This window comes from Ananas comosus, linkage group 24, assembly GCF_001540865.1.
Source record: "Ananas comosus cultivar F153 linkage group 24, ASM154086v1, whole genome shotgun sequence".
In the NCBI taxonomy this organism is placed as follows: Eukaryota; Viridiplantae; Streptophyta; class Magnoliopsida; order Poales; family Bromeliaceae; genus Ananas; species Ananas comosus.
The window spans coordinates 7098492-7116865 of NC_033644.1; the positions used below are offsets into that span (position 1 = coordinate 7098492).

General features: G+C 37.2%; 3 protein-coding genes across 7 annotated transcripts; 2 read left to right on the top strand and 1 right to left on the bottom strand.

Moving 5' to 3' along the window:
* On the top strand, positions 717-2006 carry LOC109728675 (E3 ubiquitin-protein ligase PUB23-like). Its single transcript, XM_020259144.1, has one exon. It carries the CDS (start codon positions 765-767, stop codon positions 2004-2006), a length of 1242 nt encoding a protein of 413 aa, XP_020114733.1. The 5' UTR covers positions 717-764.
* Positions 4243-7066, bottom strand: LOC109728617. 4 transcript variants are annotated; one of them, XR_002221038.1, is made up of 3 exons: positions 6110-7066; positions 5915-6009; positions 4243-5671 (listed from the first exon to the last, which is right to left on the bottom strand). XR_002221038.1 is itself a non-coding variant. In XM_020259080.1 (3 exons), exons 1-3 carry the CDS (start codon positions 6136-6138, stop codon positions 4486-4488), a joined length of 501 nt encoding a protein of 166 aa, XP_020114669.1. In that variant the 5' UTR covers positions 6139-7066; the 3' UTR covers positions 4251-4485. The 4 variants fall into 4 exon arrangements, 2 of the variants coding, with proteins under 2 accessions (XP_020114669.1, XP_020114668.1); XR_002221039.1 differs by having other exon boundaries at positions 5895-6009; XM_020259080.1 differs by having other exon boundaries at positions 4251-4916; positions 5969-6009.
* On the top strand, positions 8128-14310 carry LOC109728815 (RNA-binding protein 1-like). 2 transcript variants are annotated; one of them, XM_020259350.1, is made up of 6 exons: positions 8131-8448; positions 11229-11350; positions 11430-11613; positions 11743-11804; positions 11887-11968; positions 13769-14310. In XM_020259350.1, the coding sequence occupies exons 1-6, from the start codon at positions 8322-8324 to the stop codon at positions 13870-13872; spliced, it is 681 nt and encodes a 226-aa protein (XP_020114939.1). In that variant the 5' UTR covers positions 8131-8321; the 3' UTR covers positions 13873-14310. The 2 variants fall into 2 exon arrangements, with proteins under 2 accessions (XP_020114938.1, XP_020114939.1); XM_020259349.1 differs by lacking the exon at positions 13769-14310 and having other exon boundaries at positions 8128-8448; positions 11887-13735.

Genomic DNA, 18374 nt, shown 5'->3' on the forward strand with positions numbered 1-18374 from the left:
TCTCCAACAGTACCAAACCAGAGAGGCATATTTGAAAATATTATGACTTTTGCAAGCACAACATATGAAAGTTAAATTTTGTAGGAATATATTTGTCATCCACTATATTTACAAGAATCTGTATGAAATTAATCCTATAAACTAACCAACTATAAAGGTAAGAGATTTTTTTCTCCTACACATTAAATTATATAGATCATTATTATTTTTTTTAAAAAATAATAATAATAATATCAAATGAGGCCTAATAAAAAAATATCAGTTAAAAAAATAGTTAAGAGGCAATTAAAATTATCCGATAATTAAGGGGGTCCCCATTTATACATTTTTTTACCTCCACATTAATTTTTACCAAAAATTAAGAAAAGGTGCAACTGTGGGACCCACGAATGGCAACGCCACCAACCGCAACGTTCCATATTGACGTACACAACGTGGTGTGTTGACTGAGTCCACAATCACCGTCGAAAGAACTCGATCGATGCATTCCCCACCGTCCGATCTCCGCGCCCCTCCACACGGGTCAAATGGGCGCCAAAACCCGACCCGTAGTTTACCACACGCCTTTCACGTGAGCTCCATCACCTACGTTATTTATTACAAAGATTACTACACCACCACTCGTTCTCGTGGCCTACTCCTTGCCCATATTTTGGTCCACATCAACAGCTTTATTGTTTCTTTTGACCAAACTGCTTCTTTAGAACAAGAAGCGCTTCTCGTTGAAGCCCTTTTTATATATAGGAAGAGAACTAGCTATTAGTATGTACTATACTTCTATAGCTTATGATCAAATGGATGGGCTTGAGATACCCCCCTACTTCATTTGCCCAATCTCTCTTCAAATCATGGAGGACCCCGTAACCGTCGCGACCGGCGTGTCCTACGATCGCGCTAGCATTGAGCGCTGGTTAACGGTGTACGGGCGCGACAAGTGCCCGGTCACGAACCAGACGTTAGTCGACCGCACCCTCACGCCGAATTCGACCCTTCTCCGCTTGATACAGTCGTGGGCCGCCTGCGCAGCACAGCTGCCTGCTGCCGCCACCGCACGGTCTAACCCTCGATTTGATCTCTCCGACGTGCTTCGACAGCTCAGAGATACCGATGCGGAGCTCCAAAGAAGAGGACTCAAGAAGGTAAAGCTACTGGCAGAAGATGATGGTGATTTCGACAGCATGGCTTGCATGGAGAAAGCCGGTGTCACGTCGCTCGTAGCGTCTCTAATTGTCATGAGGAATACTGATCTAGTACAAGATGCCTTGGATGTGATAGATGAGGCTACGATCGTTTTGCAACATCTCAAGCCGTCACCGCAAGCCATAAAGCGACTCGCGGAGAGTAACAACGGTGAGCTCATCCGCTCTCTATCATCAATTCTTCAAAGGGGGTCATATAGAGCGAGAACCCACGCCACCCTTCTCCTCAAATCCATATTCAAGGTAGTCGACGAGGGCTACAAGTCGAATCCGCCTCCCGATCTCTTCGACGGGGTCGTCGAGATACTCAAAGACCAGAACTCGGCGCGATCGACCAATTTAGCCGCACTATCCATCTTAACCGAAGCGCTAGCGCTCGGAAAGAACCGCGCAAAGGCCGTGGAGGCGGGGTTGGTTGCGGTGATAATAGAATTGCTGATAGAGGAGAACGGCGACCGCCGTAGCTGCGAAGCGATGCTGTACATATTGGAGTTGGCTTGCGGGAGGGCGGAGGGGCGGGCGGCGGTGGTGGGACACCGGGCGGGGGTGGCGGCGGTGGTGGGGAAGGTGTTGGGGGTGTCGGGCGGGGCGACGGAGAGGGCGGTGAGGGTGTTAGGGTTGCTGTGCAGGTACTGCAGGGTGGCGGAGGAGATGGCGGAGGTCGGCGGGGTCGCGAAGCTGTGCATGGTGGTGCAGGTGGAGGGGAGTAGGAGGAGTAGGGAGATAGCCAAGGAGATCTTGGGGATGCACTTGAGAACATGGAGCAGGTCCCCTTGTTTCCCTTATTCTTATAGCTTGCCTTATTAAAGCTAGTTCATTAGCTAGGTTAAGTTACATGAAAATTGATATATTTTTTCAACTATATATCATTTGTTTTATTTTGAGTGGAAGATGAAATTAATGGTGGTGATTTTATTTTTGGTTTTAGATCGGTTTGTAATTGTAGAAGCAAATACAAATATATGTTGAGAATTTGTCAAATTGTGCACAGATTAAAGTAAACTTACAGTGCATATTTTATCAATAATCAATAATATATACTTATTCTTGAGATATTAGTTTTCTATAAATTGTTAATTAATTTGCTTCCCTATCGATCGAGACTCAATTAATTGCTTCTCATGTGCGAAGAGAAATTATTTAGGGCATTAATGTATTTATTATAGCTTTAACAAATTAATTGTCGCTTGTACGCATTAATTGCATTGAATATTTGTATGTACATACACTGGAGTTTTGAAAAATTAATGCGTCTTAATTAAATGTTTGTAACTAATCAACTCCTCTTATTAAAACTAATAAATATTTAAAATTTTCTCAAATTTTAATTAAACAGTTATAACCGCTCATTTCTATCTTTTTTATTATAACCATTCAAAATATATCCCAATAACATTAATTTTTATTCGCAAAACCTCTTTCATTATTGCCAAAGTTGTTATCCACCGTGAATGTATCTTTTACTCGAGCTTGCTTTGTATCAATTTGAATTTGATAATGACTAGCACCATAAGTTTTTTTTAAAAAAAAATTATTTATCACATCGATCACCATCTTGAGTTTTTCTTTTTTTTATCCCTTTATTTTTTATATAATATTGTATAGATTTATTTTATTGTATACATGCATGAATTATTCTATTTTTAACGTAATAAATAATAGAGTATTTTTATTTACAATCTCACGTATGGGTTATCAATCATTAATTAGTTCCCTATTAATTGCACCCAAAAATTTTATAAGGTTGGTAAAAAAAACAGGCTCTATTGCTACCAATTTATTTTTTATAATACAGCCTATAAATCGACGATCAATACAATTGAATATGATGTATACTACTTGAAATATTTAGAAATCAAAATTTTAAAACTTTTCGACATTATTGACCTAACGATCAAAGGATTGAAAATTATAAGTTTAATAGTCAATATGAGAGATTTGCTCATTTAATAGTGTAAACAAATCTAAATAAATTGAATTTCAGTTACTAAGTTTTTTAAACTATTTAAAATAAAATCTATACTCTTAATTTTGATTATAAGAATCTTATCATTATTTTTTAAAGAATATTTTTAGTTGTTTATTTTTGTGTTCACTTAAATGCACAAGAGAACAAAATCGGAAACACATAAAATTTAATCTTACATATTTCAAGTAGTGTAGATCATGTTCAATGGTGTTGATCGTCGACTTTGAGGTTTTATCATTGAAAACAAATCGGCAGCATTCGTTTACTACCAATAGTATTCTAGATCAACTCTATATATTAGTAAATATTATTATTTGAATATGAATGCATTTTTAGTAGATATGATGATAAAAATGAAGTATCTGGTACCTATTTGAATCTGAATTAGTATTTACTAGTGTTGAACCCGCGCTTCGCTGCGGACAATTTTGACGCTAATATTCTGATGTAAATTTTAAAACAGTTTTGATCATATGTAATATGTAATTAAGAAAAAAGAGAAAAAGAATAGAGAAAAACTTGATGGAATTGGTAGTTTAGTAAAAAACAAATATAAGTTCAAATAGTACTGAATCTCATTGCCCATAGTCATAATTCCTTTGTTGGAAGAAAGCTACTACATTAGTAATCAATTACATATATGTGACCTGTATAGCTTTGACTTTTAATTGCTTTTTGGTATAAGCTATGTCCGGAAATTGTTTTTTTATTTGTAGAAAAAGAAATGCTGCCATGTATACATGTAAAGCTGTCAATTAATCTATTTGCATGTATGTTTGGAGAACATATACCAAAAAGCAATTAAAAGAATTTGAAGCAAAATGACAGCATACATCACTCAAAGAATTCATCAATTACATTACTTAGAAGCTATTATACAAACACTAATCTCTCTATAAACTATGTTGTGTAGTCTTAAAACATTATAAAAAAGTAAGGATAACCTCAAATATTTTAGTAAAAAACAAATATAAGTTCAAACATTCCTGCAACCGGCAGAAAGGTATTACATTAGAAATCAAGTTCCATTATCTTTTCATCTACATCTTTAGTAAAAGACCATCAAAATAGCAGCATACAAAAGATAGAAGTAGGAGATTAGAAACATAACAGAATATAGAAACATAACAGAAGCATGATAATTCTCAAAAGTTAGAAGCTGGAGTTTGGAAACATAACAGAATCTAAAAGCCACAAACACAATGGAATGCATAGTTTTCAAAAGTAGACTAAAAAGATCATACAAAAGTCTGGCCATGCATGATCAACTACAAAATAAGTACCAGCAAAATATGCCACTTTTACTTCAGACCCAAATTAACCGACGGGAGCATCAGTTTCTGCCATGGCATTCTTTAACTTCAGAAAGTTATACTCCTTAAGCAAGTTGTTGTAGCGTGCAAATAGCACAGCATGGTTTGTGGAAAGTTCATTGTATAGATTTTGATGGAAGATACTTTCATCATAATTTATATCCTTCAGTTGCAAGTCAAATTCCTCAACTATCCTCTTAATAGTTAGGCGAGCAGCATCTTGTTGAGATGCAGCAGATGTGGAGGATTGTGTCCCCCAACATCGTACTATTTCAACTATAGATTCATTTCGTGGAACCGGAAGATCTATATACGCAAGGTAAGTACCCTCTGCAGCCGGAGTGACAACACACTGTGGTGTCTCTATCTGGAGCTGATCACAAACCTCACGCAACAATGTAAGGTAAGAAAGTTGGACGGTCGACATAGACGAAGCTGCAAAAGAGAGAAAGTGAAAAAAATGGAAGGGAATGTAGAAAGGCAGGTCATTAGAAGCAGTTTTTTTTAAAAAACCAAAATAGTAAAGACATAAAAGGAACAAAAAATACCAAAAAATTTTCAAATAACATGTGAGCAAAAGAATGATCTGAGAAGAGGCGTAGGGAAAAGAGGGAGGAGAGAGAGGGGCAGTAGAGGGCGTGGAGAGAGGCGTACAGGGGAGAGAGAAAAGAGAGAGAAGAGGGAGAGGAGAAGAGAGAGATAGAGAGAAGTCTCGCAAAAGGCGCACTTTATCCTTATTTAAATAAATCTAAATATTTTAAATAATCGTTTAATTCATGATACAAATAATGTAATTACTGTTTGAATAGTATTATTATAAAAATATTATAACACAATCAAGTACATAGCAGAATATATGACATCTAAAATGCATCTTCAAACAAACCAGAACATAGTTCTAAATCAAAATACAAAGTCGAAATTAAGAAAGCAACATAGTTTTAAACCAAATACAAAGTATGACATCTAAAATGCATCTTCAAACAAACCAGCACATGTTCTAAATCAAAATACAAAGTCGAAATTAAGAGAGCAACATAGTTTTAAACCAAAATACAAAGCTGAAATAAGTTTTCAAAATTTTAAACTACAATGATAGTTTGAAGCATAGAGCTTCAAACAAACCAACACATACTAAATGTAAGCAGTTAGCAAATCAGCAATCTTCATTTGGCGAATTTTCGTCTAACCTGAAAATCAATCAAAGGTATATATTACTCAACAAAAATCACGGTACAGGCAGAAATCACACTTACTCAACAAAAAAGACATGTTAAGAAACAAAAGAAGGGAAAAAACAAAGTAATCACATAGCAAACAGTAAGAACCAATAGATATCAATAACCCGAGTGAATCTTTAAAACGAAAAGAAATCGGTAAAATTAAAAGTGCAGGGGGTGAATACTTTAGTACTTTAATTTTCCTCTGCCAACCTTTTAACTGCAGGGAAATAGAAAGTACAGCAGGAGGGACCAGAGAAGATCCACCTTTTGTGATTAAGCAGTAAACAGGAGAACAATGCAGAGACCTACACAATAGTGCAATGGCAAGAAAAATCAGTAGGCTGCATATTAATTAATATTATATATATATATATATATCAAGATAATTTGAAGATAGAAATATACCTATCTTGGTATGAGGAGGACACTGGCATGCGGCAATTAATGAAGGGTGGTATTTATAATAAATCTGAGAGAACTTTTCGAATATCACAGAATGAAACAGGGAAGCCAAGAGGCAAGAGGGCTAAGCACAGGGACAAAATAGTCAAAAATATTGTTTAAATCTTTGGGAACTCTAACAGATTTCTAAAAAAATGGTTAAAAAATATGTAAAAATCATAGGAATAGTGTAAAAATCTCCTGTAAATCTCAAGAGATCACCCAAATCATGAAAAAACATAGGCTAGGTTTAGACAGAGGAGCAACCGGCCAATCGGCGGGCTCATCCGACACGCGTCCGAGCCGACCGGCGGACCAATCGAGAGAGGTCTCGATTTAGAGAGAAGAAGAGAGAGAGAGTTAAGGAGATCTCACCAGATCTGAGCAGATCTGTAAAATCATGCCAAAATAGGGTAGGTTTAGACGGAGGAGCAACCGGCCAATCCACGGGCTCATCCGACACGCGTCCGAGGCGACCGGCGGAGCAATCGAGAGAGGTCTCACCAGATCTTTCAAGAACCAACCCAAATCATGAGAACATAGGCTAAGTTTAGCCCCAGGAGGAACCGACCAATGGGCAGCCGAGGCGACCGGCTGAGCAATCGAGCGAGGTCTCGAGGTAGACGAAGAAGAGAGAGAGAGTTAAGGAGATCTCACCAGATCTGTAATCAGCCAGCCGAAATCATGAAAAATAGGCTAGGTTTAGCCCCAGGAGGAACCGCCCAATCGACAGGTCGACGGGCTCATCCCACAGGCGGCCGAGACGCCCGGCAAATCTCGGAGTAGGGAAGGGAGAGCGATTGGTCACAAACCGCCCAATAGACGGCCTCATCGCACCTGTCGTCGAATCGAGCGGCGGGCCATTCGTGGGAGTCGTTGAGAGAGGCCTGAGAAGAAGCATAGGGGAGAGAGAGGAGAAGAGAGAGAGGAGAAGAGAGAGATAGAGAAGCCTCGGAAGAGGCGCGAGGGGAAAAAGAGAGAGAGAGAAGAGAGAGAGAGAAGGCTCGGAAGAGGCGCGAGGGGAAAGAGAGAGAGAGAGAGAAGGCCAAGAGTTTTTTTTCGTAAATTAAATTATTAAGACGTGTGGCAATTTCTTATTGGTCCATGTCTTAGTTGGGCCAATGGGTCAATGGTGCAATAGGACTGTTCAATTTTCTTACAGACACGTGGCAAGAACCTATTGGCCCATACTTTATGTTGCTTTCCTTATTTTATTCGCAAAAAAAGAAAACGGCGCCACGTACCCTTTTTAAACTGTCAATTAGTATGTTTGGTATGGATAGGAAAAAAAAAAAGAATGCAAATATAATTTTTGTAAAAAATCCAACCTTTTTTTTTTTTTCCGCCCGTAAGTACTAACGGGGAATTCGGTTTTTTTTTACATTTGGCCCTGAAAAAAATTTATTTTAAAAATAGTTTCAGTAAATTTATATTGCAAAAATAGTTCTATTCCTACTATGCATGCACCACGTCAGCGCCACGTGAATGGGGCCAGGATCAGTTTATTAAGTTGAACATGGTGAACCATATATTCACCGTGTTTAGACACGGTGAATATATAGTTAACCGTGTTTGGGGAATATACAAATATATGTATTGCGAAAAAATATAAGAAAAATATAAGTACGGAATACGGTGAACCATTTACCGTGTTTGAACATGATGAATGGTTTACCGAGTCTAGAAAAATTATATGTATTGCGAAAAAATATAAGTATTGAAAAGAGGGAAGAAGGGGAATATAAGTATGGAACATGATGAATCATTCAACGTGTTTGAACACGGTGAATAATTTTTCACCGTGTTCAACTTAGCACCCCTCCAGCTTGCGTAGCGCTGATATGGCGCCTGCGTGGCAGGAATAGAACCAAATTTGCAATTATAAATTTGATAGGTTTATTTGTAAATTTTTTTTGTCGAAGGGGCCAAATGCAAAATAAGCCCCGGGAATCACACTGTTGTGAACCCAACGGCGGGTCCTGCGTCTAATAACAAGTCCCGCCGATAAAGCCGACAAAGCGGAGCGAGGTTTTTATTCTCGCCCGCGCCGACGCAGCGCGTGATCCGACCCACTCCTCCTCGCCCGCTTTTCTCCTCCTCCTCTCCACCCCCCCACTCACCTCCCCGTTCCTCCTCCCTCTCCTCCCCGCCGAAACCCTAGCGTCTCCTCCCTCCCATGGCCGATGGGTACTGGAGGTACGGCGCCGACGCTCGGCATCCGCCGCCGCACGCCGCGGCGGCGGCGGCGGCCGCGGTGGCCCCTTCTCCCGTCTCCCTCAAGCGGCCCCGCTCTGGATACGCCGGTTCGTCTCCTCCTCCCCCACCAGATGCCCTAAATTTGTTTTTTTTTTTCCCTTTTTTTGTTTGAATTGTTCGGGAGCAGCTTGTTTGGTTCCTCCGTGGTGATTTTTCGTACTCGGGAAATTAGATCTAGGTATATATTTGTATCCCGGATCTGCTATCGGGGTGGTGCTAGGGCGATTATTTGATGGGGAACCGAAATTTTTCGGTACAAGTAAAGTGAACTCCTGGTTTTCTTGGACTATAGAGATCCTTTGGAACTCGTTTTCATATCAATTCTTGAAGTGCTTAGTTTTTGTTTAGGTTTCCGATATTTGGAATTAAGGTTTATGTGAATTTTACTGATGTAAAAAAATGGGTGTTCTGCACACTTAGATTGAAGGTAATGTAGTTCATCTCGTAGCTGAACTGTTGCGGCTGCATTGATGAAAGATTGGCTGCAAAAGATCCTGCATTACGGTGTGCCACGGCTCTTGTTTTCAATTTATCTATGCTGGATGGGGGAGTCACATCCGCATCCAACATGTGTAGGACGCAGGATGCGCAGCGGATGCGTGTTTGAATAATTTTAGAGAAGAAAGAGAAAAGAGGCAGCGGACATGGCAGCTGAGTGATAGCAGGCGGCGGTGAGAAGATCTGAGAGAGAGAGAGAGAGAGAGAGAGAGAGAGAGAGAGAGAGAGAGAGAGGCGGCATGGGAGAGCTTGTTAATGTGGGAGGGGGAATCGAAAGGGCTTGGTGGGGAAGCCGCTAGAGGAGAAGGGGCGAGCCGAGGGAGGAGATGTGAGAGAAGGGGGCCATTTTGAAGCCATAGGCAGATAGAGGGAGTTCTCTTTTGGGCTAGTAAAAACAAAAGATGGATAAACTGGGGACGAATTTTAAGCATTTATAAACCAAATCGGTCCTGTTTGAAAAATTGGGAACTAACTAAGTTAGAACAGAAAAGTCCAGTTTTCACAAATTTGTGAACAGTAACTGCATCAGTAAGTTAGACTCTCATGACTTTTACGATAAAAGTTTATTTTATCATCGTCAAAATATTATAATGTTATAATATTATAAATTTATATTTATTATCTATATATTATTCTGTTAAAAGTTGATGTTTATTAGCCATGTCCTACCATGTCCGTGTCCTATTGTGTCTGCGTCTTGTGTCCGTATTGTTTTGTGTCCATGTAGGCATGTTCATGTAGCATAGCAATTTATTGAAGAGAAAAATAGACTATATTGCTCATGTGGATTGAAGGCGGTGTCGGTTTGTCCTATTTTTCTTGTCTGTTGATGCAAACCGAGAGGTTGCCAAAATTGAATTTTCAAGTTTGCTTTTGTTTAAATGTAAAATTAGGTTCAATTTATCAATTCCGATGAACTTTAAGCAAGAAAGCAAAAATTTTAGCAAAACAAAAATTAAAATCGAATCGAAGTAATACTAAGATGATGATAAACCTTCAATATATGAGATAATAACAACCAACTGGAAATACATATAATAGTTCCAAAAGGTAAATTCGGCTTTATCGGACTTAAAGTTTTAGGCTTGGTTGTTTGGCAAATATGGTTGGTAATGGTGGAAGACTAGATTAAAAGGTGATAATAGGATGTCAGGAGATGAGAGATACAAAAAAGTGCACCGTTCACACGATTGCGGGGATCCACGATCGACAAGGAGGGCGGTACACCACGGGTAGCACTTCGGCAACGGGGAAGAAGAAGATGAGGTAGTGACTCGGAAGAAGAGGAGGGGTTGAAGTAGAAGTCTTTCTTTGTCACGAGGAAGAAGCGACAACGATCAAGTTGAGGAAGAAGACGATCTCGGCGCGAGGAAGAAACGTCGATGATCTCACCGGGAAGTAAAACACCAAGGATAAAGATTGAGAGTAGAATTTTCTATTCATCCAAATATATCTCCCTTAAGGTCTCAAGAACCATGTATTTATAGTGTTGAGAGTCCTCCTATAATCAATTATTGTCTTTTCGTTTTCAACATAACACGGTCACCCAAGAGTCATGCATTGAAAACGAAGCAATTTTGGAAATTTCAAAGGTCTTTGTTTTTGGGGAATTCCAAAGGTCTTCTGGGGATTGTTTTTTGTTTATGGGAGAAAAGGATTTGGGTTAGCCAAATCAACTAAAACCAAATGATTTAAGTCCGAATCAAACACGAACCTACAAAATAAAAGAAAATTGCATTTGAAAATAAAACGAGATTTATTTGCTGCATCATCTGTGCTATCGGGTGCTATTGGTTTTGCTCATTTATTATGGAAAAGTTTTAGATAAAACTTAATTTTATGGACGGATTTGTTATGACAGATAAGGATTTACGAAAAGGTTATAGAAACTCAAAGGTCATACAGGACATGCTATTTTTATGGTACACGGCCGAATAACTCTAATCTGAAACTGGCTAGTCTGCTCAGGCGCTAGTATGAGGAACTTGTAGGGCCTTTTCCTTAACCAGGTGGCTCAAAATTTTTAAGCCCAACTTACCAGTAGTGTACAGAATCATACTCCATGTATTATCTAGTTTGTGACCATTGTGGTTTGACATAATTACTCAGCTCCAAGATGTGCACATGGCTCTGGGCTCTGTAGGAATACGAGCTATGACTTCTTTTCTACAGAATCAGTTGTCTTTTTGCCTTATTAATCAAGTGGTCTGAGTAGCCTTATTGCTTTTCTGAAGTACATAACTCAGTAGCTACTCTACCGATTCTATGGTGATCTCTCTTAAGATGTGCATGTGAAGATTCCTATTGTATAATCTATTTTCTTTTGAAGATGTACCTGCTGGACCGGAGATAGCTGGTTACTATCCTCGTGATGAAGGAAGGGCAGGGTATCGTGCAGTCAAAGATACTGAAGCCATTGGAGCTTCCTATGATCGTTACTTACGCGATGGGGTAATAATCGTAAGTCTTTTACTTGCATGTTAGTTGTCATTGGGAATCTAACTTTTGGACGAAAAAAAATCTATTCTAGATGGCTTCCTTTGGTGCTAGTGAGCCTGCAAGGCCTGCAGCTGGTGGAATAACTGGTAATCCAATTGCTAATCAGCGAATAATGGCTGGTGGGAGGCCAGAGCTTCCTTCTCTTCCTCCAGATGCCTCAAGCACTCTGTTTGTGGAAGGACTTCCTTCGAACTGTACGCGCAGGGAAGTTTCTCGTATCCTGATATTTCTATCTATCATAACGTTTAACATAATTCCACCGTATACTCTTGTTTTAATAGCATAATCTTATTTTCCAATATATTTTTTGTTTTCTTTCTGCTGTTCCTTTACTTCTTCTGTAGATATTTTCCGTCCTTTTGTAGGTTTTCGTGAGGTGAGGCTTGTCAACAGGGAGCCCAGACATGTAAGTCAAGGATCACATATTGGAATTATTATTATCTTCTTAAATCTTGTTTATTTGTTATATTTACCATTATTTCCTGCAGCCTGGAGGTGATCCACACATCCTGTGCTTTGTCGATTTCTCAACCCCTGCACAAGCTGCTGTTGCTTTGGATGCTTTGCAAGGTGAAAGCTACGTGACTAACGGCCTTATCCACTATCCTTGTTTCATAGCGTCTTGTTGCATCTCTTTTCTACTGTTTCTTCATTTGGCTTTGTGGATTGCATGGTTCTCCTGGTTTTGGTTATATCTGCACTTTTGGTTGTATGTATGGCTTTTGTTTCTTGTGTTCTACAACTTCAGTTTTAATGCTATTAATTATGCTAACGTTCTAGTTCTCAGATTTTGTTTTCAACTTTTTTTTTTCTCTGTCTGATGTCACATTATCTGATATAATTTGGCAGAGATCTTTTAGAAAAAGGTGTCAGGGGATAATATCGATTTATTTACTTTGTAGAATATTCTGGTCTTTGAGTCATTGATCACTACGGTGATTGCAAACTATTACCCAGTCTAAATGGGCTCCTTTTCCTTTCTGTTTCTGTTTGATGTCCTGATTTGTAGTTTAAATTTGGCGGCAGTCCATTAGGAAATTGGTGTCAAATGTTAATTATTTGGATCTTTGGGTGCATGGACTATTGTGGGGATTGCAAAATTGTTTAGTCTAAATAAACCTTTTTTCACTTATCATTTACACTGCCGTTTCCATCTAAGGTTGTAATCATAAGGTGGATACTTCAGCCCCAGATTCCCATCTTTACGAACAAAATTATCACATGAACACAATTCTGCGCTAATGCTGATGGAAAGTTTTGAATGCCTGTCTGTGCAGATGGAGTTATGGTTAAGTGCTTTTAGTATTCAAATTGAGCATGACATGACCAACCCAGTTTGTAAGCAAGGAATGGGATAAAATCTTTTTAAGACCTTATATGCAATACGTCATTCAAGGTTCATTATTAGGAAAAATATGCCAGCACACCTTGAACTTTGGGGTAATTATAGTTAGCCACCTGAACTTAAAAAGTAAAAAAAAAACTACATTAAGTTTAATTCACTTCACTTCATTTAACCATGCTACCCTGATTTTTGTGAAGTCCTGTAACTAATTATAGCTTGTCACAGTTATTTGGCCTTAAATGTTTACTCACTTGAATGCTAAAATGAATTTATAAATATTTGAGTTGTTCGATCCTTACATTACTCCAATTATTAAGACGGTAATGGAATTTATAGTCCGCTGTGCTGATTGAAACAAATCAAAAGCTAACATAAGTTTCTCTTTTTTAACTTTTTAAGGTCCGGATGGCTAAGTGTCATCGGACCAAATTTTTAGGCGGGTCCTGTGTACTTTTCTCTTCATTATATATGCAGTCATAAAAGAGACATATAGTACTAGCAAACAGTTAAATTGTCATTCAGGGCTGTTCCTTTTCACTTAAATACTTCAATACGCGATTTTACACCCAATTTGTTTGCTTCTCTCTCTTATTCCACTAGAATTGCTTTAATATTCAGTTTTAACATTAACTAGCTGGTCTCTCTCTCTCTCTCTCTCTCTCTCTCTCTCTCACGCACGTGCATGTGACACGCGCACACGCGTGCGCGCATGCTTGCATAACCTCTCCCATGATTTATAGTAGCTGTACTGAACGAAATTGAAATGGTTATTGTAAAGGGCATTCAGATGAAGCTGATATGTTATACATTTTTTGTTTGATAATTGGCCAAATGACTTCTATGGAAAAATTCTTGAAGAAGCCCTATATACTCTCACGACTGTTTCATACTGCTTCATTTTCACGATTAAACCGGTACTCATAATGCGTGACATTTCTTTATTTCGTCTCTTGTACATCTGTTTTACGTTTGCACGACGCGTTTTCACGTACTAAATCGTAAGAGAGTCACGATACATTTTGCAGGTTATAAGTTTGACGAGCATGATCGCGAATCACCCAATATGCGTTTGCAGTTTTCTCGCTCTCCTGGTCCGAAGTCATCTGGTGGACCTCGAGGTAGGCGTTAATTTTGCGGGTCCAGTTAACGGTGGCGGAGAAATATATGCGTTTTGTATGGCGATGAAAATTGCTTGAATGAAAGGCATAATACTAAGTTATGGTGGTAAAGCACATAATTCTTTGCCAGTTACTCTCTTTTAGGATCAATCTAGTTAGAAAACCATAGGGCGCACAGACGCATTCGATGAGCTATATCAAGTATCCTGTTTGCCAGAATTTATTTACTTATAACAACTTGTTGTAGTTGTCGGCTTGTCGCATTTCGCTGTTATCTGTTAGTTTTTGACGTGATCTCCTTCGCAGTGAGTTAGTTTGTGCTATGAATGTCAAGGTTGTTGTTTATCGTGTATTAAGATTGCTTTGCCTTTCTGTGCAACAACAGGTTTGCTAGGTTGTAATTAATATGAAATAGTGAGGCTGAACCTTTATTTGCTATTTGTGATTTACATTAGTGGTTTAGTAAGTTGGCATATTGTTTACATAGTCTGAGAGATTGTGTTGCTAGTCTGCTAGCTTGTTTAGACTAAGTTCTGTTGTTTAGTATGTTTTCAAAATTATCTTTAACACGAATATCTGTATGCTAAAACTACACAACTAATCGTGAGCACAATTATAATGTCATCAAGTTTTCACTTCACGGCATTACAATTGCAATGTGGAGATATTCGTATCCTGAAACTGTTAACTAATCATTCTTAATGTTGGAGATTATTATTTCTGCATTAGTCAAAATGAGAGCCCTCCTTTGGCACTAGCCAGAGTAGAATCCTCTTCAATTAGACCTATATTTGTGAGTTTTGTGCAAGATCTCTTTTTAGTAATGAACAAATATAGCATTTTTCTCGAGCGTATCTGAAGATTCTGAACTAAATCTCAATAGTGTGCTCAGAATAACAAGTTAGGTCTGGTTGACGTTTTTTGCTAATTAGTTGATCGGGCCGGAACCTTGAATCAAAACCAATAATATTCTTGATGCTATTTTCTGTCTCCTTTCAGGCGAATTTATTTCTGTTTAAATTTGTTCGAAAAATCGTATGTTTGTTATTCGATGAAAAAGTAGGGATTCAACATGGGTTCTTTTTATTTTTTTCCTTCCCCCCTGTATCAATTCATTACAAGTTGTTCAAAATGATTTGGTAAGATAACTTGATGACTAATTTCTAGTTTCAATTGTCGTCGAGGCTTGTTCCAAACTCATCTGCTTTATAATTTGGCTATATGAGATTGGAAAACCGGGTACATTTTTTGTGTTATATAAGTTAGTAGCTGATACAGAGATGCTAGTATATTAATAACTTTGTTTTCTAGTAAACTATAAAACCTTGTAAGTGGTTTAGCGTGTTTGGGCATCATTAATCTGGGGCATTTCTTTTCCTTTTTTGAGGACGAATGTTAATCGAATAAGATATTGAAAGCAAATAAAGAGTCACTGGTTCTTTTTCCTTTGTAGTCGATCGTAGGCATTGGAATGGTTGGAATCCTTTTATTCATTTCATACTCTCATTTGTTTGATTTGAGTCTACAGTAATTAAAGCGTAGGAGATCACCTGTGATGTCTGTGTAGAGTATTTACTTTTTATTTTATTTTCATCCAACATTTGAACTAGTCTGAGTTTGCTTGCGGTTTAGGGCAAAACTAAGTCTTATGTCTAAGTTTAACCTGTTATGCTTATCCGTGCCTATGCAGAAGGTATAGGCTTGTGTCAAATTGATTGCACTAATGTTGTTGTCACTATTTAATGCTTTTTTATGCTGGAGTGTTGGGAGATTACAATTGTGCAATGGAAAGTGATTTCTCTGTAGATTGCGATTTCTGAGTGTAGCCTGTGCATCTTATTATATTTATTTTGACATAGAAGTTTCTTAAAACTCTTTGCAATCAAGTACATCTTGTTATTTGCAAGCGCAATAAATTTTGCTCTCTCTTCTCTCTCTCTCACTCTCTCTGTAGAATACTAGAATGGTATGTAAAGAGTGAAAACATTACATTTCTATGTGCTATTGATGCTCTCACTCTTTTTACACCCCTCCCCACCCACCCAAAAAAAAAAAAGGATATCCAAGTATTAGTTGCTTTTTTCTAATAAATTTGCCAATTGCTTTATCCTTTGTGATGCTTACTTTTTTTTCAGCTGTAGGTCATGATATGACAGAACATAGTTGTCTTAAATTTGAATGGTTGAGAAGTAATGACAATCTGTGCTGCTATATTACTATGTTAGCCATCTTCATCATGTTTTAGTTATTAATGTTATAAAGCATCAACACACAGTCAAGCAAATGATAGTTTTAGATGATTATAATCTCAAGAAACAGAATATTTCTTCTTATGCTAAACTTTCAATTAATTAGCTTTCGCGTAGTTTATTAGCACATTTGCACTTTCTTGTAGTTTACCTTGATACTGCAATTTTGTTTGTGTTTCAGAGCAAGGTAAAAAATAGCTTTAACTTAATGCTATGTGGGAATAAAAGTGTTGCATTGGTGTCGCTTGAGATCTTGGTAACTAACTATTAAGTTTTTAGCCAACTGCATTATATACCGGCGCTGAGAGTTAGATTTTAGCTACCAAAAAGTTTTGAGTATCACTCCTGCATTTAAAATTCTCACTTTTAACTTGGAAGATTTGACAATCTTCGCACTTGTATCTTGTTTCAATATTAAATCAACAATTTGAATTTAAATTTTATTACTTTATTTAAATAAAAAGTTTTTTATTGATAAAAATTAAATTTGAATTTAATTTATACTTATTACTTATAAACCCAATTCTAATTATTTAATTTAAACATAAAGGTCTTATTTGTAACATTAAAGTTAATCTTAAAAAATTGAATTTAATTTGCGCTGTTACTTATGAAACAAAACTTCTTACTTCACATTGAAATTGGAATTGAAATTTTAAGTTTGAATCAAAGGCGGCTAATTTGTTTTCTTCTAAGCTAATTACCAAATGTGATAGTATCCTACAAATCTTTCTTTTCTTACTTAATTTTGATACTTATCAAATCTGATACTGCCTCCTAAGTCCTTTCTGAACCATAGAGTGGCAAAAGCAAAAGCGAACTAAACTACGAGAGGCCAATTTAAAGTTTACTCAGTAACAATAATGCACCAAAAGAAAAAGTTAGGAAAAGAAACCCACCTCATACCAAAAGATTAAACATGTATAAGAAAACCACTACCCTTGGTCCCCTCCTCCTTACTTTGCCACCTCTATTGGGCATAATTATTGCAATTAAAGGCAACATTCATTAAAATTAGCTAACTAATATGAACAGCTTAACAGCAGGAGCAGGTTGGACAGGTGTGGATTTCATTAATAATCTTTCTTTGCCTCCTCCTGTTTACAGAACACATTGTACATGTTTGGATGGGCCCCTAAGAATAGCTTAGGCAGTAAGCAACAACTAGATATATCACATAAAAGAGTTAATATATGTTAGAAAATGATTTGGAAATAGTATTATGATTCTCACATGCATAGTACTGAGAACATGGCTTTGGTAGGAATTAAAGATAGCATCTTCTTGCAAGAGATTAGGAGACTTAGAACTGGCTCAGATATTATACTTTCCAAATGATAAATATATATATGTATTGAGAAATGATTCAAGAATTGTGAAACAACCGTTGTACTCTAAAAGCTTAAGTTGTTAGAGAACGGTGTTTTAAATATTTTTATATTTAACACTCTCCCTCACGTCTGAGCTCGAGACTTTTTAGTTGGCCCATGACGTGGGCTTGAATTAAATGAGAGAAAATTAATATGTTAGGAGCCTGGCGTGACTCGAACTCAGGACCTCCTACTCTGATACCATGTAAAATAACTGTTGTACTCTAAAAATATAAGCCGTTAGAGAACGGTATTTTAAATATTTTTATATTTAACAAAAATAGTCTTTGCCGGTATAAGCCTTTTGATCGAAAGAAAAGCTTCAATCTAAAACATTTTCCTCTGAAAAGAAAGAGGTCGGTACGAAAATTTCAGTTCACCGAATTTGTCAGTACTTCTTTGAAAAGCTATGTTTGAAAAACATCTTTGCTTTACTACAAAGTACTAGCTACAACAACTATGCTACAGAATAGTAAATTAGGATAGTTTAAGGTCCTATTTAGCGGCAGAGCAAGTTATCTAGTAATAATTTATGCACTGTATAAAAGTTTTTTCCTTTTTTTTTTTTGTGATTGTAAAGTAAAAGTTTGTTTTTTTAGCTCCCTAGAATATCTTAGCAACTATGATTTTTAAAATATAGAAAACCTCTTATAAATATTTATTTTTTTACTTTCCTTTATGACTATCAAAATCTTATATTTTGTCTCTTAAAATTTTAAAAATATTTTCAGGGAGGATACGGTATTAATAAAGAGGGCAAAATTACCAAATTATCCTTATTTCTTCTATATATTAAAAAAATAATTTTTAATATAGTTTTGTTATTTTGAAAAATATTTTTGGTATAAGTTATAAGAAATAGACGGAATAGTGATGGAACTCTGACGGAGCGGG